This window comes from Clupea harengus, chromosome 14 (assembly GCF_900700415.2).
Source record: "Clupea harengus chromosome 14, Ch_v2.0.2, whole genome shotgun sequence".
Classification (NCBI taxonomy): domain Eukaryota; kingdom Metazoa; phylum Chordata; class Actinopteri; order Clupeiformes; family Clupeidae; genus Clupea; species Clupea harengus.
In genome coordinates, this window is record NC_045165.1 from 6,720,707 (window position 1) to 6,743,709 (window position 23,003).

At 43.1% G+C, this 23,003-nt stretch overlaps 3 protein-coding genes and 1 long non-coding RNA gene across 4 annotated transcripts in view; 2 read left to right on the forward strand and 2 right to left on the reverse strand.

Moving 5' to 3' along the window:
- gabrb1 (gamma-aminobutyric acid type A receptor subunit beta1) overlaps nucleotides 1-7,185 on the reverse strand; it is a 41,567-nt gene extending 34,382 nt beyond the window's left edge. The window contains exons 1-3 of the mRNA XM_012833003.3: nucleotides 6,585-7,185; nucleotides 6,343-6,434; nucleotides 6,123-6,190 (exon numbers count right to left, since the gene is read on the reverse strand). Coding sequence (XP_012688457.1) covers nucleotides 6,123-6,190; nucleotides 6,343-6,434; nucleotides 6,585-6,664 — 240 coding nt within the window. The 5' untranslated portion in view covers nucleotides 6,665-7,185. The remainder of the gene's footprint in view (nucleotides 1-6,122; nucleotides 6,191-6,342; nucleotides 6,435-6,584) is intronic.
- Nucleotides 7,186-11,230: 4,045 nt separating this feature from the next.
- commd8 (COMM domain containing 8) lies at nucleotides 11,231-14,997 on the reverse strand. The gene is made up of 5 exons (XM_012833024.3): nucleotides 14,870-14,997; nucleotides 12,976-13,128; nucleotides 12,692-12,838; nucleotides 11,949-12,104; nucleotides 11,231-11,665 (listed from the first exon to the last, which is right to left on the reverse strand). The coding sequence occupies exons 1-5, from the start codon at nucleotides 14,918-14,920 to the stop codon at nucleotides 11,645-11,647; spliced, it is 528 nt and encodes a 175-aa protein (XP_012688478.2). The 5' UTR covers nucleotides 14,921-14,997; the 3' UTR covers nucleotides 11,231-11,644.
- Nucleotides 14,998-17,375: 2,378 nt separating this feature from the next.
- On the forward strand, nucleotides 17,376-20,230 carry LOC122133459. The gene is made up of 2 exons (XR_006152775.1): nucleotides 17,376-19,796; nucleotides 19,937-20,230. It is a non-coding gene; the product is annotated as an uncharacterized LOC122133459 (long non-coding RNA).
- An 85-nt stretch (nucleotides 20,231-20,315) lies between these two features.
- atp10d (ATPase phospholipid transporting 10D) overlaps nucleotides 20,316-23,003 on the forward strand; it is a 29,676-nt gene continuing 26,988 nt past the window's right edge. The window contains 1 exon segment of the mRNA XM_031579964.2: nucleotides 20,316-21,396. The gene's annotated coding sequence lies outside the window, so the exon portion shown is untranslated.

Consider the following 23,003-nt stretch of genomic DNA (forward strand, 5'->3'; position numbering starts at 1 on the left):
TAAAAATTGCACATACCCAGGGCAAATATCCTATTAAAGATTTACAGTTTCCTGATTTTTATGCATGCTTACGTAAGCCACAAAACTGATTGTCATGCAGCTGATCAAATTGAACTGAGCTCAATCAATCTGAATGCGCCTTATCCTCCAACTGTTGTTCAATAGTGTAAAACAGTACTGCTGTCACTTCCCTGCTTACATAGTTTACATAGAAAACGATACTACTACACTATACTATACTATACTATACTAAACTATACTATACTATTGCTAGTATACTATATACTATTATAGTACCTATAATTATATTACTGACATATTCAGAAACGCCACCATAGTCCGGTTATTGAGGTAACTATCAAAATGAACAAAAAGGGAACAACTTCACTTATCTGTGTTCAGTCCTTAATGACAGCAGGTTTTACAAAATACGAAATGAAAGGAAACCATGACACAATGGGATACAAAACCCCAAGGTTATTTAAAGGTGGTTTACACAGCGTCACTGTTATGACTATTATCATCCCGCTCAAATCCATCACATTATTTCACTCAAAACCCCAAGGTTATTTAAAGGTGGTTTACACAGCTTCACTGTTATGACTATTATCATCCCGCTCAAATCCATCACATTATTTCACTCAAACCCAGCAGCATCCTCAGCCAAAGATCAATGCTCAGGTACCCTGCTGCCTCTTCCGCGTCAGAGCCCACAGCCGTCTCCGTTCCGAAGGGTGCCAAGTCTTGCGGTCATGGAAAAAAAAAAAAAAAAAAAAAAGAGAGAAGCTGTGCACAGATGGGAGTCGAACCAGGACCCTTAGGGAGGCGCGCTACCGCGCACAGCCTCTCGGGGGCGCGATGAGTCAAAACAGTGCACTTGATGCCATGTAGCTGTGAGTTCAAGCCTGGGCTCCGCATTACTGCCACCCCTGACTGGGCATCAAAAGCACGTGATTGGCTGCATGCTTAGATGAGATTAGATGGTTGGTTAACCCCTCTGCCGTCGCTTCAGTGCTTCGGCGTTTTTTAATGGGGAAGCCGCTGCTAAAATTAGCCGAGTTGTTTTGTCCTCTGACATGGACGCTACGCTCACGAAACCGGCAGTTAGGTGGAAAGATACAGAGACTTTTCTTACAGGCGTATCACAGGGAAGAAGAACTAGTATGCATCAGAGGAACTATTTCATCTCCCCCCCACAAAAAAAAGAAAATCTGTCAGAGACACGGTATGTCTAAAAGAGCTGAAAACTGTGATGAGGTGAAATTGACAGGAAAGGGAATAAAATCCAGATGGATGCACCTCTGAGCCATGAGAGAGAGAGAGAGAGAGAGAGAGAGAGAGAGAGAGAGAGACCTTTAGTTTGAGCGCCGCTTCAGACGGAGCCACGGCCTTCACCGAGTCCAATAGATGGGATTCGGGAAACTGGCCTCAGAGGAGAAGGAAGCGGCAGGAAGGTCTGGCGGTGAGATGAGCGCGGTGGCGGCGAGGGGGTGAGGGGGTGAGGGGGTGTTCAGGGGAGACGCCGCGCTCAGATCCCAGGTGGGGTGGAGCAACTGCTCCCGCGTCCAGGCCTGTGGCTCACCATCTGTCTCTTTCCATTCCCTTCTCTTCCTTTTTCCCTCTCTCTCTCTCTCTCTCTGTCTCTCTCTCTCTCTCTCTTGTATCTCTCGTTCTCTTTTCCACTCTGACCCCAACCTCTTCCCCCTCCATATATCTGTATGTCTCACTCATTCTCTATATCTGGACTCTCTTCCTCTTTAACAGACCTGTATCCATCTTGGACTCATGCATCTACTTCGCCTCTCTCTCTCTCTCTCTCTCTCTCTCTCTCTCTCTCTCTCTCTTTCTCTCTCTTCTCTGGCCTGAAGAGTCAGCCCCCCATCAATCTGTATGACTGGGGGGAGCCATTATGTTTGTCAACTTTTACGACAGTGGAGTGAACAGCTTAATATGAGCCTGTAGTAACACAGCCATTTCAGCTGTAGGGACTGGCTCACTAGTGCCACACAGATGGTCCCCAACGGGAGACAATCCCAGCTAACAAGAATCAGTGTGATGGCATGAAGTATAACATAAACGGCTAGCCCATCCCTCTGGACACAACCGTGTGAATGATGGGCTTCTAGTATCGTAGATGTCTCCTTGTAGGCATTACAAAAAGGTCTGATTTAGTGTTAGCGCGATAGTGTGTGTGTGTGTGTGTGTGTGTGTGTGTGTGTGTGAGTGAGTAGGCATGTGGCCTGTGTTTTGATAGAGCATCCTGTCCGCTCATGCACGCGCACGCGCGCGTGTGTGTGTGTGTGTGTGTGTGTGTGTGTGTGTGTGTGTGTGTGGAGCCCGCTCACATTCATCTGAGCGGCGGGGTCAGCCTCCCCTGCGCTCCCTGGGCCCCGGCTGCCATCGCGGAGCGGTCGGCTGGCCCCATCACTCACCTCAGCAGGGGAAGCGCACACACCATCTGTGCTGCTCGCCGGTTCGGGCCAGGCACCACGCTGCATCACTCACAACACACACACACACACACACACTCACACACACACACACAACACACACACACACACACACACACACACACACTCACACACTCACACACTCACAGACACCTGAGCTACCTTCACCATGAGGCAAATGCGACGAAAAGAAGAAGAAAAAAAAAAAAAAGGTTCCAAAAAAATAAAAACCTGAAAATGCTGGGTTATCAGGCGACCCTGGCCAGATTGTCAGCATGAAGGACATCTGATGCAAAAAGAGTTGGGCATTGGACATGGCACAGATCACTCACACAGCAATGCCGAATCCAATGCACCAGAGCTGCAAGAGCTCCTTAAAATAAAGTCATATTTAAAATCTGTATTGAATGTGAGCAGAATCTCAGTAGAGTTCAGCTCGAGCTGGCACTGGAGCCACACAGCCCCTGGCATCAGGAGTCTAGTGCCCCAGTTTTAGGGCTCAGCGGCGCTGGCCAATAACTTCACCATTTGCACGCCTTCAGATGGGCCAGAGATAAGACTGACTGCAGCATTGCTCAAGCTGGCTGCGATTTCAGGTCACAGCCCCAGACACCTCCACCTGCATCTTCACTTTAATCTATGACATTCCCATGCATCTATTGCATTCCGATGCATTTATTGCATTCCGATGCATTTATTGCGTTCCCATGCAATCCTCAATCAGCAATTCGAAACTAGGATGTGAAGCTCTCGACAGAATTTATTGTAGGATTTAAGCCACAACAAAGAGATGGATTTTGAAATAGATCTGCCAAATACACTTGCGCCAACATATTTAAAGGTTAGCTTTAACATCTCCCACCTATGCCCTGTTTGGTTGACCCCTACAACCAATTAGGTTTGACCCCTCGTCTGACCCCACATAAATCAGAAGGCGATACTGTATCTAATACCCCACCCATTATTTTCCCTTAGGTCAACGTGAGGTTACGCCCTCTTATTTCAAATTCCAACGGTCGACTCTAACCCCCGTCTTATCTAAATCAATGGGTATTCTGTAAATCTATTCCTTAATTCGTTTCATACAAAAATATTCCTACACATACATAATACATAATATATTACATAAAATACAGGCAAACGGTATAATGCACCAAAAAATGCACCAAAAAAATACTTGATAATGTAATAAAATAATAATTGACCGGAGGTTTTGATGTAGGTGTGTGAATGCCTGCATTTGTCAGTGCATCCCTCTACCTTTTCTGCTCACTGTTTTTCAAAACTCAAAGCTACTGTGGAGGAGAGCATGTCGACGGTAAATGTATTCACTCAAAAGAAAATGGTTCTTCATGGGGATGAAAAAATACTAATGTTCTTTGTGGAACCTTTTTTGTGTAAAAACTTCAGGCAAACCTGGGTTCTTCACACCTAGCAACCGCTTTATGAATCAGACAGCCAAAAACACCTTAACAGACTTCTATGGCAACAAGCCTTCATCAAAAGGGTTTGAGGAACCGTTCCTACTTAGATGCGCCAAAAGAACCATTAAATATTCTTGACTGCACCTAACAGTTCAGTGAGAACCTTCCCATTCAGAAAGCAGAGGCTCTCACCTAGCCACCCTGTATCAAACATCTGCTCTTGCTATTCACCATGGCTCTTCAACCAGAAGGAGAATTGAAGGAGTCAAATCAGCTGGTTCAGGGCATGGGTGAAGAAACTAGCCCCGTTCAGAACTAACTCTCTCACTTCTAATCTAGCATCACGTTCCGGTTTGCACCCCTCCAACACAAGAACTGCCACACGTAATGGGAACTAACTAAGAGTTAGGGAATTCAACATATTTAAGGTTGGAGTGTGCTTTTTGAAAGTAAAATCGGTGTAGCCACAAAACCAAGGCATTTCTAATTTTATCTCACAATAGAAACTATATTTCTCAGCAGTTACTTGCATGTTATGTATTGTCTTTTTTTGTATCAAGCCCTTTATTGCCGTTGTATTATGCCGTCATAAAAAAACACAGTGCTATTATTCTAAACCAGTGAAAAACAGGTCTATAGATGAACTTCCCAAATCCTCTATCCCTTCGGAAATGTGCTGAAATCCCTGATTGGTGGATTTAGTGAACTGGGACCAATCAGGATGCAAGATATTATTCACTGTCTGGCTGTTTGACAATATGTAAAAATAGCTTTGAACAAACACACATTAACATATGCTCACATCACATCACACACACACACACACACACACACACACACACACACACACACACACACACACACACACACACACACACACACACACACACACACACACACACACACACAACACACACACACACACACACACACACAAAGACACACCTGTGTTGTTTTAGTGAAAGAGGAAAATGTGTCCTCTAACTCCTTTCTGTGAGCTTGTGTGTGCACATGTATTTGAATGTGCCTGTGTAACAGTGCAGAAGTGTGCGGAGACAAGATATTGTTACCATATGGGCTGTGTGTGGTGTGTGTGTGTGTGGTGCATATATTCATGTCTAGTTGTGCCTATGCTTGTCTGAGAGAGAGGGAGAGAGAGAGAGAGAGAGAGAGTGTGTGTGTGTGTGTGTGTGAGAGTGTGTGTGTGTGTGTGTGTGTGTGTGTGTGTGTGTGTGTGTGTGTGTGTGTGTGTCTGTGTGTGCCCCCTGGTATAGCTTCTTTTGGGTGCCCCCCCTAACTAGTTGAGTCATAGTCTGAGTTATGTAATTCCCACTCTGAAGTCAAAACAGTAAACATGCTGAAGAACATCACCCCAACCCTCACCAATGCTCACCCCTTGTCCAACACACACACACACACACACACACACACACACATAAGTCCTCCCTCCCTGCGTGTGTGTGTGTGTGTGTGTGTGTGTGTGTGTGTGTGTGTGTGTGTGTGTGTGTGTGTTTGGGGGGTTTGTTTCAGAGACATCTACAGACAGCATAGCCCATGTGCACCACCAACGTGCTCCCTCTCTTCACCCCCCCCTCTCTATCCCTCCCTCTCTCTCTCTCTCTCTCCCTCTCTCTCTGTCTCTCTCTCTCTCTCCGCTACCCTTTTAGCTAATTTGCTCATTCTGTCTCTCTTTTTCATTCGTTCTTCTTCACAACTTTCTCATCCCTCCATTTTGTCTTCCTATCCTCCTTGATTTTCGGGTATCTCCATCCTTCTCTCCATCTCTCCTCAATTATGTGGCAAGATGGCTCTTGACGCTGTGAGGAGGAAGATGCTTACCATTCTGACACACTGCAGATCCATCGCCACCGCTCAGATGGGCTGAATTACTAACGAGACGCATCGGTCTCTTCCTCTCTCACACACACTCACTCACTCCTCATTTCTATCTCTCTCTCTCTCCCTCACTCTCTCTCCCTCTCTCTCTCTCTCTCTCTCTCTCTCTGTCCCTTCTTCAGACCCCCCCCCTTTCTGGGTATTTCCAGTGAACATACCTCAAAAACATTATCATTCCACCCTCACGCTACTGCTTCAAAAACACGTGCAGCCGTGAATGCAGTCAGGCACATGCACTCCAAACACACACACACACACACAGCCTCATCAAGGGACATCATCACCATACATGGGTGATAGTTGTAAGCATCAGCCAATTATGTTCGCAGACACAAACACACAGCGTACTCACCATGTTTACTTCTGATACCATATCAATGCTGGAGATGTCAATGCTCATGATGACGTCAACAGGAGGACCTTTAAAAAATCGAAGAAAAAATTAAACCCAATCTGACTGTTAGTCGATCTGTCAAATGTGTGGTATTGGTAGCCGTAGCTCTTGCCACACACGTTTAAAGGCCCGCATTTATAACCAAAAATAAAGCTTTACACCCAAATAGGCTAATTACCTCCAAAGTCTGGCCTCAGTCGTATGTCGTAGCCTTTCAGCAGTTTATCCACGGTGACTTTGACGTATGACATGTTGCTAGGTTCGCTCGGGCTGGGGAGACAGGCGCAAGGAGCAGGGGATTGAGAAATTTGGGCATAGCGCAGCCAGACAGGCGAGCTTTCGCATAGCTAAAACACTGTCATCCATCAGACACACACATCCATGCATCACACATGCCGATATATCACACACGCGGCTCACCTCTGCGCGCCCAGAACCATGGTGACTAGCACCGGGAGAGAGAGAATCCCCGTGCGCCAGCGGTCTCGAGTCGTCCACATCACTCACTCCGAACACAGAGATGAAGATTAGAGAAATAAACTTAGTCTGAAGCAGCCCCTGAATTCCGACAACACAGCCACGCATGCGCGGCTCTGTCACCAACATCAAAACGCTATTCACGCAAAAACGCGGAAAAAATCTGGTTTATTTTCACCCTTTTCCAATGCGGAGGAGGTGGGAGGATAGAGGCGGAGGAGAGATGAACAAATAGCGTGAGGAGGAAGAGGAGGAAGCGTGATAGTGAGAGAGGGCTAGAGTGTTGCTGGCGATTTAGAAGCGCTGCTCGGTCCTGAGGTCGCGAGCCGTATCAGTATGCCGGTCAGATCCCATCGCCTCCGGCGCGGTGAGCTCGTGCTGGTCAACGCGGACACGGCGGCTGCTCGCGGGGTCTCCGCGTGTCCTCGCGGGCGGCGCAGGAACCCTTTACAAGACACTCAGCGAAGCCTAGAGCGCAGCTGCGGCAGCTTGTCTTGCCTTGCGCCTTAAACGAGCTCTATTTGGGGCATAGCAGGATACGAGCACGTTTCAGGAGGAGCCGCTCTTGCGCATTTTCTTTTTTGGAAGAGTAGATGTCTCTCTCTCTCTCCCTCTCTCTCCCAGTGCCTCACTCCCTCTCTCTGCGCTGACTCTCCACTCGCCTGGCGTCACGCGTTCGCTACTCGATTGAATTATTTGTTAGAAACCCGGAAAATGCATTAAAGCCCCCCATCCTGCCGGACACAGCATTAAAGCTCGCGACCACACCAATAATTAATAAGGACAGATGAAGTGTATGATGATAGCAGACAAAACGGACTCGTGCCGGGAAGATATTAGAACGAAGCAGTGAGACCCGTTACACAATCATTATATGATTTCATATGTGTTAATCACTGACATTGTGAAAAGAGTACACTTACTTGGTTTGAAAGTGATGCTGCACCCAAGGATTTGTACTGCCTGTACAGTTTGTAATCTTGCTTATTTTCTGTAATTAATGGACCATGCGAACCTAATCGCACGTATAGTCATACTAAGATCACAGCTTAGTTAAAGAGAACCAATGTAAATTAGCTTGATGAATCATTTTGTTATGTTAGTGAATGATTATGAAAAGGAGAGAAACTGTGTGTGTGTTTGTGTGTGTTTGTTTCAAGGTGGGAAAACTGTGTTTGCGCTGTGTAAACACTTTGCCACACTCTCTGGGGAGGGATAGCTGTCAGAGCTGAGTATGAGGAAAGTGTGTAAGCTGCATAACTCTCTTTAAACATTTATACACCATGATAAGGATAAACAGACCCTTTAAGACCATCCCCAACGTCACTGCAGAATGAAACCTGCACCCACACACACAGAGGGGCATCCCGAGCACACATGTTTAGACATACACACAAATGCAAAAAAAAAAAAAAATCTTGCCTATTTCGCTCATACACAGATTACACAGATCATTAAGCATGCTCTTAGTAATAATATGCTCTCACATGCATATGTCTTTGCATAGGCCTTATGTGTACAGGGGCATGTGAGAATGAAGTAGTGCTGTTGCTGGAAGAGAGTTTGGAGGGTTACTGATGAAATTATCTAGTATAGCAACAGTCGTCGTGGGCTATACCTAAGAAATATTTCCTGATGAAATATGTTGTCAAGTAAAATTCGATCAAGCCTTTCTTCAGTGCAAGACAGAAGTATGAAACATTGTTAAACTCTCAACTAAAGTATAAAGTTTGCATTACGTAGCGGAAGAGAAATAGCTCATGTTCTGACTGTAAGAGAGATGAGAGAAGAGGGAGGATAGGATTGGGGGTGGAATCGATACCGTTTAGTATCATCATACTTTGCAAAGTGTTATATCATATTATATCACAAGTGAATTATTGATCTTCATTTTTTTTTCATTATCAATTTTGTAAATGCAGTTCAAGCCTACTGGGAGGCTACAAGCATTACATAACAGCTTTAACAGTTTAACACTCTGCGGTGCTAAGGAGAGAACAGCTTTAACAGTTCAAACTCTATGGTGCTGAGGAGAGAACAGTGGATGAACAGAGTAAAAAGTCTTACTTTGTAACAAACAAACAAACAAACTGTATCATGTAATGAGGGGCCTCTACAGTTATTCCCACGACTAAGTTGTGTTTAGTGTAATGGTGTGAAACTTCAAGGTAGACTATTTTCATATATATATATATATATATATATATATATATATAACATTTATAACATATATTTATATATATAACATTCTCTCAGTCGTAGAGGGCAAGTCAATGCTGACTTGTTTTAAACAACAAAAAAACGAAATAGGCTAAATGTACACCACTGACTAGGCAGTTTCTGGACCCACAGCAAGCACAACACATATAAACAAACGTATATGATTTATATGCCTATATACCAAGGTCACAGTTATGGCAGTTCATCTCATTATGCATTATGTTCACTGCCTTTTTATTTTGTTATTATTTAATTCTATCAAACCACATGTATTCTACCCGGTCTGTGTCCTGTCATGAGGCTAGCAGTACTACGTATTCATCTGTGACTTTCACCCAATACTATTTATTACATGTACTGCTTCCTACGAGGCCTCCATGACATTTTTCCCCTAGCAACAAGCAGTGCCCTTTAATTCGTATAGCCTAATTTTTTTTTTTTCATGCATCCTGCATCTTTTGCCATTTTTGTATAGAACATCAGTCACAATCACACTCCTGTTGTCCTAGGGACAACAGAATGAGCCCGCTGGGCTTCGACCAATCACAAGATACAGCAGCTCCACAGATACAGCAATGCGTTGCTATTACAAGGTCTCAAGTAGTGAAATTTACCATAAGGGCATGTCATATTGCTTTGCAGGTGTTTCTGACGAGACACAGGATTCAAATCCTTTAAATGTCAGATTCAAATCTACTTATCTGCCACTTCCTGAATGCAATGTCAGTAAAGCAATAGCACACACATACACACACACACACACACACACACACACACACACACACACACAAGCCACTGGTCTAGCCATTGTTTGATGGGAATGTGTTTTTCCATAAGGTTTGATTAAAACAATAACACCCGACAAAATTTAAAATCACGTTAAGTCATCCACCATCCTTACAAACTGAGTTGCTCTGTTGACTGGTCCTTCTCTCTGACCTCCTTTTTCTGTGCTGTTAGCTAATTATTATCTGCCCAAAGGACTCGCCACAAGCTGTTACCAAATCCTGACCAGTCTGAGTATATGTACAGCTTCAGCCAAATCTTTTTTTTGCCATCTACTGAAGTATGTCATGCCAGAAAAAATTTGACGGCAAGATTGAGCTGCTGTATGACTTGTTTTTCCACCATCTTATGAATCGCCTTACAACATACCTTAGACACCGTGTACATGAGCAACTTTTCCCTGCACATTTTCACCCATCAGCTCTGTTAATGACTCCTCTGCCCCATGGGCTCTTCTGACCTGTGTAAGAAGGCCCTCCAGTGGCCACTTTGGTTATTACACGCCCTTACATTGAGCCAAAGGGACGTGTTATTAGTTGGTCATTACTGTGACATGTGAGAGCATGTGCCATATGTATCATGGTATTATGATATGGACGGTTGGAATCATTTTATACACGACTGAAGATGTGAGTCATCAATGTCCAGTAATGTGCGTGTCACTAAGAAGTATATGAAGCTCTTCTGGCAGTGGCAGCCGCCTGACAGTCACATACAGAACCAAAGCCTCTCAGTGACACATTAAATATGAATAAAACCAATTCCTCACCATTCTTAAATCGCCCCCTTGTGAATCTCTTCACGTGCTACTAAGACACCTGATAATTATTATCTTCTCCTCCTAACTTAATGGCAGTTGGTGGCCTAGGTTAGAGATTCGACCTTGGGACCGAAAGGTTACCGGTTTGATACCCTGGACCAGCAGGGTGGGAGGAGTGAATGACCAGCGCTTCCCCCTCCCTTAACATCCACGGCTGTCGTGCCCTTGAGCATCTGATCCCCAACTACTCCCTGGGTGCTACTGCTGGAGTGGCTGCCCACTGCTCCGGGTGTGTGTGTGTGTGTGTGTGTGTGTGTGTGTGTGTGTGGTGTGTGTGTGTGTGTGTGTTCACTGCCTCCACATGGGTTAAATGCAGATTTCTAATTTACCTCAAGGGATTAATAAAGTATCTAAAACAGGTTGCAAAATGTCTCTTTGTGGGCAAATGTCTCTTTGTAAGTAGGCTGATATTTGAGCTACACTGTTGCATTATGAGTAAAAAAGCGAACCGGTGTCGGCTGTTTGCCAAGCACACAGCTGGAGGGAAACGGTGTGGTCTCGAGCTCCTCTCAACTCCAGTTTGGCAAGGACACAGAACCTCACGTAACCAGGAGACCGGCGCCATGCAGTTACCATAGTTACCGTGTCCTCGCCGTCTGAGGATGCAGCTAGCTGCATTGAACGACGACGCAGTGTGAGCCAGCGTGTGTGACCATGAGAGGTCCTTGTTGGAGCCTCTCCTGCGTGACAATAAGTACCAGGTCTTTTGAATTGCGAGTCGAGAGGGTGAGACATGCCGAGACCGGAGAGAATATTCTGATGAGGGACCTTTCATTTATTGTATGGTTTACAAAAAAAAAAAAAAAACATTTTCAGCAGTCCCACAAAAACATTGTACAAGAAAAAACATGCACTCTCTCACACTTTTACACATATTCTGCAGACAAACTTGTTTCAAACCCTCAGAATCTTAAACAAACTCCTTGTGTATACACACACACACACATACACCTTCCACAATGTTCTGCAAAAACCAATTAGGTCATGAGGCTATTGAGATATGTCTGTGTGTGCTCAAGTGAGAGTCCAGGAAAGGTTCTGGCTGCATTGTGTGGACTGATACAATGCTGGAGCTCTCTGCTACTCTCCGCGGGCTGCCGTCCTATGATGATGATGTCATCACTCCGGCCACCAGGGGGGTGATGTCTCAACTGTCAGGGTGACTCACTTTGATAACTCACTTCAGCTGTAGTACCACCTGTGGGAATATGGATTAAGTGAGTTTGTGTGGAGAGCCAAAGGAGCTGATGACACACACTGGTTTTATTTGACTAATCGCTTATCTTCAGGGGGTCTGTGTGTCTTTGTATCTGTGTTTGCATATATGTGTCATGAGAACTCTGTGAACCAAAGGAGAGATCAACTGAATATGCATTTACAATGAACATGAACGCTTGTTGATATCCCCATCTTGAATAAAGTCAATTTGTTTCATAATTAGACACATGACTTAAAGAATTGTGTGTGTGCGTGTGCCTAACCTTGTTAGCAGCCTCCATGGCACTAATGAGAGTCTGTAACTCCTCTCGGTTCATCTCTATGGTAACAGGCCGTGGTTTTCCGTTCTCCTTCACGTCCAGTGTGAGGTTGAGGAGAGGTGTGTGCAGAAGCGAAAGCTTATCACTTGATAGGGCCAGCTACACACACACACACACACACACACACACACACACACACACACACACGAACAACCAATACATTGTTATTACTTGACTCTGAAACACTCCTTATTGTACAATCATAAGAATTAAACAATAAATCTAACATTTTACATCTCATAACCATTTCACTGGTGTTGCTGCATACTGAACAAAGCTGTGCTGTAATCAGTCATGTTGTCTCACAAACATTTCTCTTTAAGTCAAGTGCCAAAGATAAGGTTAGTTCTATGTGCAGATTGTGAGTGGTGCTTTGACGTTTAAAGTGTAAGTTGTGTGGTTAAGAGGAGGTGGTGTATAGATAAGCTACAGAAATGTCCCCATCCTGTTCCTAGAGAATCAACATAGTAAGCTTTCCAGAACGTATTAAACTAGCCATTAACCTCTATTTGCCATTTTACTGTGTTCAGATGGCAAAGAGCAGGTGTCTCTCTCTCTTTCAAAATGGCGGCTATGCACGACAATGAGTTCTGTAAGAGCAGGAGTAAAACTAGGCAGCGGTGGTGTATGTGCGTATGTCAGCGTGTCTGTGAGTCTTTGTGTGTAGTACACATTGCAGCTATTACTTTCATCTGCCAGTCGAAGTCCTGGAGCTGGGTGCTGGAGATGGCGTTGGTTCTGTCCACAAGAGCCTGGTGGATCTCCTCCTGTCTGCTCTTCACACACTGCGAGATGCACTCTGCATGGGTCGCTTCCAGCACCGAGAGCAATTCCTGAGTGGACACGCAAAACAAACTGATTGATGATGAAGATCTGCCTCACAGTAAATCAGTAAACCACCCTATGTAGAGACATTTCCACGTAAAAACACAAGCTTAGGTGTCGCTCGCATGGCTCTTGAAGTACATACCGTGTCTGAGCACTTCTTTCCCACGAGCACCCTGAAGAGGGATGAGAGGGCCTCCAGCAGCTCGGACCATTGCGTCAGAGTCCACCTGTCACCATAGTCCGTTCTCTTTGGATAGCTTCTTCCACACAGCCCATCCACCACCCGATGCAAAAACTAGTGAGAAGGGGAAACATATTGGTTCATGATTGAAAACATTTGTTGAAAAATTAGGTAAGCTTTTTGTAGTTGTGTAGAAGTGGTGAAAGGTTGGTTCGTCGGTTTGAGCATGTGGAGTTTTTGAACGCAAACAAGTTTTTAAAGGACATATTCATGTAACAGTAGCCAGTGGGTACAGTGCTGTGCAGAGAGTAAACCTGACTTCCCAACACCTTAAAGGGAAACTTCAGGATTTTTCAACCTGGGCTCTATTTTTTAGATCTTTTTGGGTGCAAACTTTTACTAAGGACAATTAACAATCGAAATCTGTCCAGTATTGAGTTGGAACGCTATAATCGGCAACGACAAAATGGCTATACAATGTCATCCCATGGGGCAAGCATCTGTGTCAAAGTAAGCTTTGTGCCACTGACAGGTTCATTAATGTTATTCTAAGTGTCTGTCAAAATGAAAAAGGATCCCTACAGAGATGGACCTGTGTCTGTTTACCTCAACAACTGTAAAGAAACTGTAGAATATGACTGTTTCTCTAAACAGTCTGTTTCTTCGAAAATCCCTACGTTTCCCTTTAAGAGGCGATGCTAGCACGCCCACCTCCTATGCCCAAGGTTGTCACGGCCACCTCCTATGCCCAAGGTTGTGAAATCGAGTCCGGCGTGGGACTGTGCTTGGGTATACAATGCAGGTTACGTTCACAAATAACAACAATTCCATACATAAACTTGAAAGACTTGTACACAAGGCTTTTTTCACCTGGAAACCACTATAAGTATTTGTGGATTTTGGGCTCCTTATTCCTAGTTTGATTGATCCAATTTCACCAGATGCGGATGACAGACAATGCACTGACAGCAGACATCAACATGATTAAGTAATTGATTTTTTATTGTAGTTGTATTTTTATACTTATAACATAATAACATTTTCAACAATTACATTACACTACATTCAGCTATCGTCTACACCCATCATCTCAAGCAGCAGTGGCCATACCGATAACCGAGAGATTATAGTAAGGTATCCACCTGAACACACACCCACCCTTCTGAAATTCACACGTTGTTATAATAGGGAGATAAAGTAATTGTCCAAGCACACAGAAAGGGAGAGAGTGCGCTGCCATTAAGCTTTGAATTCCAGTTGATAGCCTAAGATACTATTTTCTCTCAAATAGCCTACTAACAGACACATATTTGTATTCTTCTGTACAATCTCCGTTCAAATTCTTTCGTGATTGGTAAGGAATATGAACGAGCGCAATACTGAACCAAAGTACCCGGTGTCACATGAAATAAATCACGGAAGAGAAAAAGTGCACTTGGGCTACATGAACGTTATATTCCAGTCTTTGTGTTTTACGCAATACGAAAACAAGGCTGCGATTTTGGTCGCATGTTTCCTTGAGATATTATTTTTTGTGAAAGCGATAAGATCAGAGATTAGCTGAGGTGCCCAAAATGTAATAATATTCTTGCAGACTATGGACAAAGTTCAAGTTACATACAAATCTTTGCAGCTTCTTGTAAAACAAGTTAGCCAAAATGCATCGATCAACGTCGTTGATAGGAACTTGGGTTTTTGATGCACCGCTTCAGACGAGGTTGTCAGTTCACGCAGGCTAGCTTCTGGTGTTACTGTTACCAACAGTTAGGTAGAGATTTCATAGCATTGTCGCAAAATTATGAACAAATTCATTTTTAAGCTACACACAAAAACTGACATCTGATTCTTGACTTACTTTTAGACATTCAACGGCTGGTATTTTATTCAGTAACTGCAGTGTAGACATTTCATCTCAGTTTCCGTACTTCCGCGTAGTCAGCTCAGCTGACTTGGTCATATGATCAGATCTCTCTTTTTTTAAACACCAAAATGACGCGGGTGTTTTCAGTGACTGTAAAAAAAAATATTTTAAAAACAGTATTTTACTTTCAAATAGACTGAATTGATATGGTCCACTGCTGCCTTTAGGTAGCCTATATTCTCATGGAGCGAACGGTTATACTGCCGCCACCTCACTTCAGTAGATACCTGAAATTGCCTGAAACCTCTATGGTGATGTCTACGCAAAAAATTGTGAGACCATGTGCAGTAGCTTATTTTAGGTCATATCGGAACAGAAACCCTGACTGATTCTGTCTGTGCCAACTACTCAAATGGTAATTTGCTCAATATCTGTTAAACCGTTTGCTTTACCTTATAAGGCAAAGCATTCTCACCGCAGGAGCCTCCTGTCTTGATAGCCAGGCTACTAGGGGCTGGCTACACTTTCAGCAGTTTTTTCCCCTCATCTCTGGTCAATTGTTTTTGGACAAGCTAACATCAAAGTAGATAGCTAAAGTTGTAGTAAGTGACCGTTTAAGAGAAAGCAGGGTTACACACAACAAAGGAGACAGCGGTGAAAGTTTTAGGTTTGACATAGGTTTGATATTTTATACTTTCCGTAGGCCTATATTTGAACACAACAAAGCACTCCAGCTGAAGAAAGAAAAATACTTTGCCATCAATGTACCTAAAAAAAAAGCTTCAGGACACATCCTAATATCCCTTCAGTCGCTCCAGTCTGCGTAAGGGGCCGTCTGCAAAGTACACATGTAACGGTTGTTCGCTTTTTGACATGCCTTGACTTTTCTCTTTTGATATGCAATAATCACTGAAAACGAAATTTTGTTTTACAATAGAACTTCCAAAACGGAGTGACTTAACACAAGACATTTAGCAGAAACCCCTTGTTTTAGAAGATGTTTTTAATTTAATACAAATTATATTGTCTCATTTTGAAGGCTGTAGTAGCCTAGTTCTTAGTACCAATTATCCAAGTCCAATTATATTGAAACAGGAGTGCTTTGTTTAACAAAATGACCGTTTCTCATTCTGAAAGGTCCTCTCCAAACATTAATTAAACCTCTAAAAACTCTGTTCCGCAAAGTTACATATATGTTGTTTAAATATGGCTGTTACAGGTTTTAGTTTTAGAACTGCCATCAGGTAGACAATGTCATCTCCAATGCAGTAATATCTCAAATCAAAACATTTGAGAAGTTTGGCTGTGATGGGATACTGATTGAACCATTTGTAGTGTCAAATAAGGGGGGGAAATGATAGTCATCCCAAAAATAAGGGCTTTTTGTGTCCAAACTTTATCTAATGATGACAGTGACAGTTGGTAAATGGAACACTGATGTCACAGTGACAAGCATGACACCACAGAGGTTACTATAGTTATGGAATCCTAAAGTGGAACACATAGGCAAGTTGTCAGTGACTGTTGTACAACTGTTGTATGGCCAAGAAGGTGAGAGTCAACACAAAAACTTGAGGACTGTGATACGGAGAGAGAGACAGAGTTAGAGAGGAAGAGAGAGCAGAAGAGACTTCAGCGTGCAAGGCGAGAGCAGCAAACGGGGGAAGAGAGAGGAGGACAGAGGCAGATGAACGTCAACGCCAAGCAGACGGCAGATAGACAGAGAGACATGGCAATACAGCAGGAGCAGGAGTTGTCCCGTGACATCAAAAAATGTATGCAAATCATCCAGGAGGTGTCACTGCATGAACAGGCTTGCAAGGAGCTGGAAAGGCTGCGACACCTTGAAATCCTCTACCATGAGAAGAAGAAGAGAGCCCTAGAGAGAAGAAGGCAAAGGATTGATCGGCAGGAATTGACTGGAAGAAAAACAGACATATGGAGAGAAAACTTCTACAAAAACAAAAATAATTGAACAGTGTTTGAATGAAAGGCAGCAAAAGATTGGGGAGGAGAGGCAGGAGAAAAAGGAAGGAGACGGAGCGACTGAAAGAGACGGAGAGAGAGATGGAGAAGAAGGGCGAAATGGAACTGAGGGAGAAAGGTCAGACTGAGAGAGATGGAGCAGGAGTAGTTAAACAGGAGGACCAGAGAGAAAAGGGGAATGGAAAGAGAGATGCAAAGAGTTTGAAAAACAGATAGAAAGGGCAGAAAGAGAGGCCAATGAAGAGCAAGAGAGATTGCAAGAGCTGAAGAGAACTGAGCGCCAAAGGCGGATACAAATGGAAGAAGAGAAAGACTTCTGGAGGTCCAGAGAAGGAAGATGGAGGAGAAGAAGAGGGAATGGGAAGACAGATGGAAAGATATTGAAAAACAGAGAGAAAGGGCAGAAAGAGAGGCCAAGGAAGAGAGAGATAGATGGCAAGTGTTAGAAAGAGAGGAACAACAAAGACAGATACGTATAGGAAATGAGTTAAAGAGAGAGAGAGAGAGAGAGAGAGAGAGAGAGAGAGAGAGAGAGAGAGAGACTCTTGCAGGCACAGAGGAAGGAGATGGAGAGTAAACAATGGGAGATGGATGAGAAAAAACAGCAACTGGAATTACAAACAGTTACGGAAGCAGAAATAGAGGAAAAACTCAAAGAAATGGAGAGAATGATGACAAAAACAGGCAGATTGAAATGGAGGAGGAAAAACAAGGAGACATTGATAGACTGATGGACACCCAAAGAGAGAATAATGAAAAGAGACAAAGAGAGATGGAGAAGATAAAGTTGCACAAAGAGAGAAAAGAAGAAGAGGAGGAGAGACTGAGGCAACGCCATAATGAAGACAGGCAAAGTTACAGAGAGCTGTAGAAGCAAAGATGGAGGAAAAACTCAAGGAAATGGAAAGAAAGGTAAAAGAGAGAAACAACACAGAGCTTAAACAGACAGAGGAAAAAGGAGAAGGGTAGCCCAGCTAAAGGAAGATGAGTGGAAAGAGAGATGCAGGGAGAGGAGGCAGAAATGAGCGAGGAAGAGAGATTGAGAGAGGAAGAAAGAGAAAAACATCAAACGCAGCTTCAAATTGAAGAGGGGAAACAGAGAGAGAAAAAGACTCCTGGAGGTCCAGAGAAGGGAGATGGAAGATAGACAAAGAGAGATAGACAAGAGAAAGTTGGAGATGGAAGATAGACAAAGAGAGATAGACAAGAGAAAGTTGGAGATGGAAAGGAAATAACTGGAAAGACAGAAGGAGGCGCAGAAAGAAAAGAGAGAGATAAATAGACAAAAACGAAGCGAGACAAAAATAAACTCAGAGTTGGTAAGAAAAGAGGACGAAGCAAGAAAGACAGAAATGGACGAGAGACAAGGTGAGAGAAAGAGACACATACAAAGAGAGAAGGATAAGAACCCAACTGAGATTCTGGGAAATATGGAAAGGCCAGAGGGGGAGATGGAGATGGGGAAAGAGCTTCAAATGCAGGGAGAAGTCAGATAAACAAACCTGGAAATTATGAGACAAAAGGAAGAAGCAAGAAATCATGAAACGTATGAATGAGAGGCTCTGATGCAGGAAGAGTCTGAGGACCGACAGGAAGAAAGCCAGCAAAAACGCATAGAGATCGATGGAATGAAGGGAAAAAGGGGAGACTCAGAAAAAGATGGGACAGGCTGAGAATGGTAAAGAAATGCATGTCGAGAAAATCAAAGTGGAGACGGTGGCAGATGCAAAAGAGGGGGAGACCAATGAAACAGACATGGAAATGAGCCCCGAGGACGTTAATACCAGACAGCATCAGAAATCGAGATTTGACATCATTGTAGAACAAGAGAGGGAGAGAAAGAGAGAGCAGAAGAGAAAGGTAGAAGAGAAACAGAAGGAGGAGCAGAGAAAAGGGAGAAGAGAAGAGAAAGCAGGATGAAGAAGTAAGATACTGGTATGAACATCCAGAGGAATGGCGCAAGCACCAAGAAGAGCTGACCTTCAAGAAAGAGGAAGAACGACGACTAGAGCTGGAGAAAAAGTAGGAAGAAGAGGCAAGGAGACTTGCAGAAATAAACAAAAAGGAGAAGATATACGAGCAGATGGGAAGCTGTCAGAGATGGAGACAGAAGTTCAGGTAGAGCACCAACATGAAACTAGTGCACAGGAAATCAATTCTGGACAGCCTTGCAGATAAAATTCACAACTACTTCTGGAGAAAGAGAGGGAGAAAAAGAGAGACGCAAGGAGAAATGCAGATGAGAGGCAGAGAAAGTCACAAGAGGCATGGAAAGATGAGCTTAAAAGGAGAGAAGAGAAGAGAGAGCAGGATGAGAAAGCAAGATACTGGTCTGAACACCCAGAGGAATGGCGCAAACTCCAGGAAGAGCTGGCCATTAAGAAAGAGGACAAACGACGACTAGAACTGGAGAAAAAATGGGAAGAAGAGGCAAAGAGGATAGAAGAGAGAAAGAGAAGAGAGCAGGAAACTGAGGATGAAATGAGACGTGAGAGGGAAAGGCAGCGAGAAATTGATCTACAGAAGGGGAGAGAGAAACAGAAGGAGACTGAAATGCAACGCCAGTTGGAAAAACAGACAGAACTGGAGAGAGAAAGGGAGGTGGAGAGAGAGAGAGAGCTGGAAAAGGAAAGAGAGAGAGAACAGGAAAGACAGAAAGAGAGAGAGAACAGGAAATTCAGAGACAGAGAGAAGAAAAAAAGGAGACAAGAGGAAGAAACTGAGGGACAAGCAGAGATGGAACAACAGGAGGAAGATGAAGATGATGAAGATCATCAAACCGAGAATGGGACAGATGGTCCGGTGGCCCAGGATAAGAGTGTAAGAAGGGGGTTCCTTGGATGGGTCAATGAAAAGGTGAGAGAGAGAAAGCAGAGAAAAATTGAAAAGACTATCAAGAGGGAAAAGGAGGAAGGTAATACGTATTACTGGGAACGTAAGTATCCAATGAATCCATAAATATTCTCACTGATATCCTTGCACATCTAAATAATGTGCCTTTATGTTGTCACGCCATCTTGCTGTAACCTTAATGCTTTTATGAGTTCAGTCTTTTTCAGTCTTTTCCCTCTATAGCTCTCAGGGGTTACACATCCCGGGCCCAGCGAGAACAGGAGAAGCGCAGGAGCCTACTGAAGGCAGAGGCAACCAGACAAAAACTACAATCATCCTGGCTTGAGTGGGAACCCAAAAAGAAAGAGAAAAAGTTACAGAGGAAATCCCAACATTCTGCAGCAAAATGAAAAAGGTGATAGGAACCTGGATCTTTACAATGGTGTTCAGATTTACACCACCGGCCATAAACATCATTGGCTGGGATAGTAGCAGCAGCAGGAGTGAATTATTCAGAACATTAAAAAAATAACAAAATAAGCTTTCCTCATTGTAATTACTGTTTGTTATTTATTACAAGGAATATGTCACTTTGTTAAAGACCGACTCCATACAAGACATATAATGAGCAAAATAAGCAGTCATCTTGATACTTTTGAAACTGAGGAAGCCCCTAGATTAATTTGGACGTGGGGGCGGGGGAAGGTGATGATATATGATACAGATGATTGACTAGGAATTTGCAGTGGTGCTGTCATGGCTGTATTAATCTAGTCAATTTCATGTTGCAAGTATATCATAATTTAGATACCTTTACTCACAATAAAAGAGAGAAACCATTTTCTTGCTAAGCTAGGGGACTTGCACATCAGCAATTTTTGGTTAGGTTGGCAGAGTTTAGTTTAGTTTAGTTAAGTTTAGTTATAGCCTAGTCAGGTCGATTAAATTATCAACCAATGGACTTTGTTTTCTCGTGTTTGTTAACTGACCTAGAATAACGTATTTGCTTGCACATGATGTCCTCATGCCATCCTCTTCAACAATACAGTAGCGTCTCGAGCTGCAGCCAAAGGAGCCGTATCCTTTTCTCCGTTTTTCGCCCAACTGATATCTGGCAGTTGGCTGTAGTGTTTGTGGTGAGTTGAAGTGCAACTTTTTGGCCCATGACACAGGCGACATGAGGCGATACAACAGTCAGCATTACAGTCTTGCCGCAAGTTCTGTGATGTCAGTTAGGTGTGTCTCTGGCTTTACATGTGTAATTTGCAGACAGTCCCTTACAAAGACAGGACTGAAGAAGTGAAGTTGAAGATGGTTTTTTAATAAAAGATGATAGCGACATTGTTTTTTCTTTGGAGTTTCCATGTTCTCCTTCATGTTATTAACCTACAGTGCTTCCTCGAATCTAAATGTACGGAACGTTCAAAATCGAATATTCCACGAATGTCAAATCTCAAACTGAAGGAGGTGTGACAAGTAACACGCGCAAGAGCGAGCTTTTTGTCTGAACTCCATCTGCGCAACTCGACTGTATACCCTTATTGTAGCCCGGATACAGTCATTGCGAAGTCATTTCTTTTTTAAAGAAACTACAAAAAGCAATCATTGCCACTGAACAATGTTGCGGTTATCCTTAACATTCCTGGTTTGACTTCATATTAATACCGCACGGTTGCTACTAGATTGGAGATGATGCAAATAACGTAAGTTTGATTGTCTTGTCATTAGCGTTTCACTTAGTATTTGATAATTGTTGTTTGTGGAAGTTCAGACAAATGTAAAAACAATACCTACTGGTTACAGTAGTCATGCGCTCTTACATCCTCAATAATGTACATCTAACGTAAGCCTCTTTATGTTTACTGCAGCTAATGTTAGCTCCAGAGAAGCAGCACTACTGCCTTGTATTCGCCTGGAATTTTGGCACAATAGTGAAGACTTCGCATGTTAGCTTTTGCATGGTGGATGACTGACTCAGTGCATAAGCCCAGCTGTTCGTTTTCAGATATCTTAGAACTTGCCATTTGACTAGCTAGCTTGCTAGCTAGCTTGTTTACCAGTATTGTTTTCCCAGGATTGTGTCTAAGATCACAAGGCATCCAGATAATAGCTTTTACATTCCTATTTAACAAGCAAATGTGGGCCCGAAATGTGTATTTGATCGTAGCTTGACAGCATAGGCGTTTTACGATGGGGACATATGCCCCCACCATCGGCTGTATACCCATCTCTATATACAGTCTATAAATATACTCTGCATACAGTCTATACTCAATATACAGTAATTGGTCCCCACCACTTCTTGCGACGAGCAGTTTCGCCCCTACCACTTTTGATAACTAAATACAATCTTATTACATTAAGTGCTTAATCGCCAGGCTTCTATAGATGAAAATCGAATTGATATACGACAATGAAAGTTGAGTGTGAAGACTTAAAGAAAAAAGCCTGGCCACGGTAGTCTTTAACTCGCTATCGACTAGTTCATAATGCCCAGCATATGTTACATGGATAACTTTCAGTGGACTATATAAAGGTAAGATGGTTTACAATTGTGGCGAGGTCTCTGGTTTAAAGGCAAGTTATGTGCCCCGTACACCACACAACCCCAGTAAATGCCGTTTTTTTGGCTTGCACACAGACGAGAATTGCGGACACAATGAGCAAAACGGAAGGCAGGTCAAGATTGTTCTTGTATTTGTTTAATGTGGGCACACCTTGATTGTTTCTTTTCTGACCAGCAGTCAGTTCATTTGCCAAAAAAAATCAAGGTTACAGTGGCAAAATATTTGCTGTGGTCATTATAGTACAAGCCAACATGTAAACATGGTGTACTTTAAGTGTAATTGTTGATCTGTCTAGGCCACGTGGGGTGAAATCCCCCTTGATATCATTGCACTGCCTTACTTGTAATCTATGTTGGTTGAAAGAAGAAAAAGTAACAACTTGGAAAAAATCGAGGCCTGTAGTCAAGTAAAGTAGGGCTGAACGATTTGGGAAAATAATCTAATTGCGATTTTTTACCAAAATATTGCGATTGCGATTTAATATGCGATTTTTTTTTATCCTCTTTTTTTCCCAACAAAACGTGATGAATGATTTAAATATGACCAACACAATATTAGATACATTTAGTGTAAAATATTCTTTCCCACATTTTACATTTTTATTTAACTGCTCATTACAGAAACAAGAACAACAAATCGGTGGCTTTGCCACTGTGCATTTAAGTAATTTAAAAAAAGTCATTTTAAGTATAAACACTAGGCATGCACTTTTTAAACACTGTGTGCAAAATGTACCATCTTAA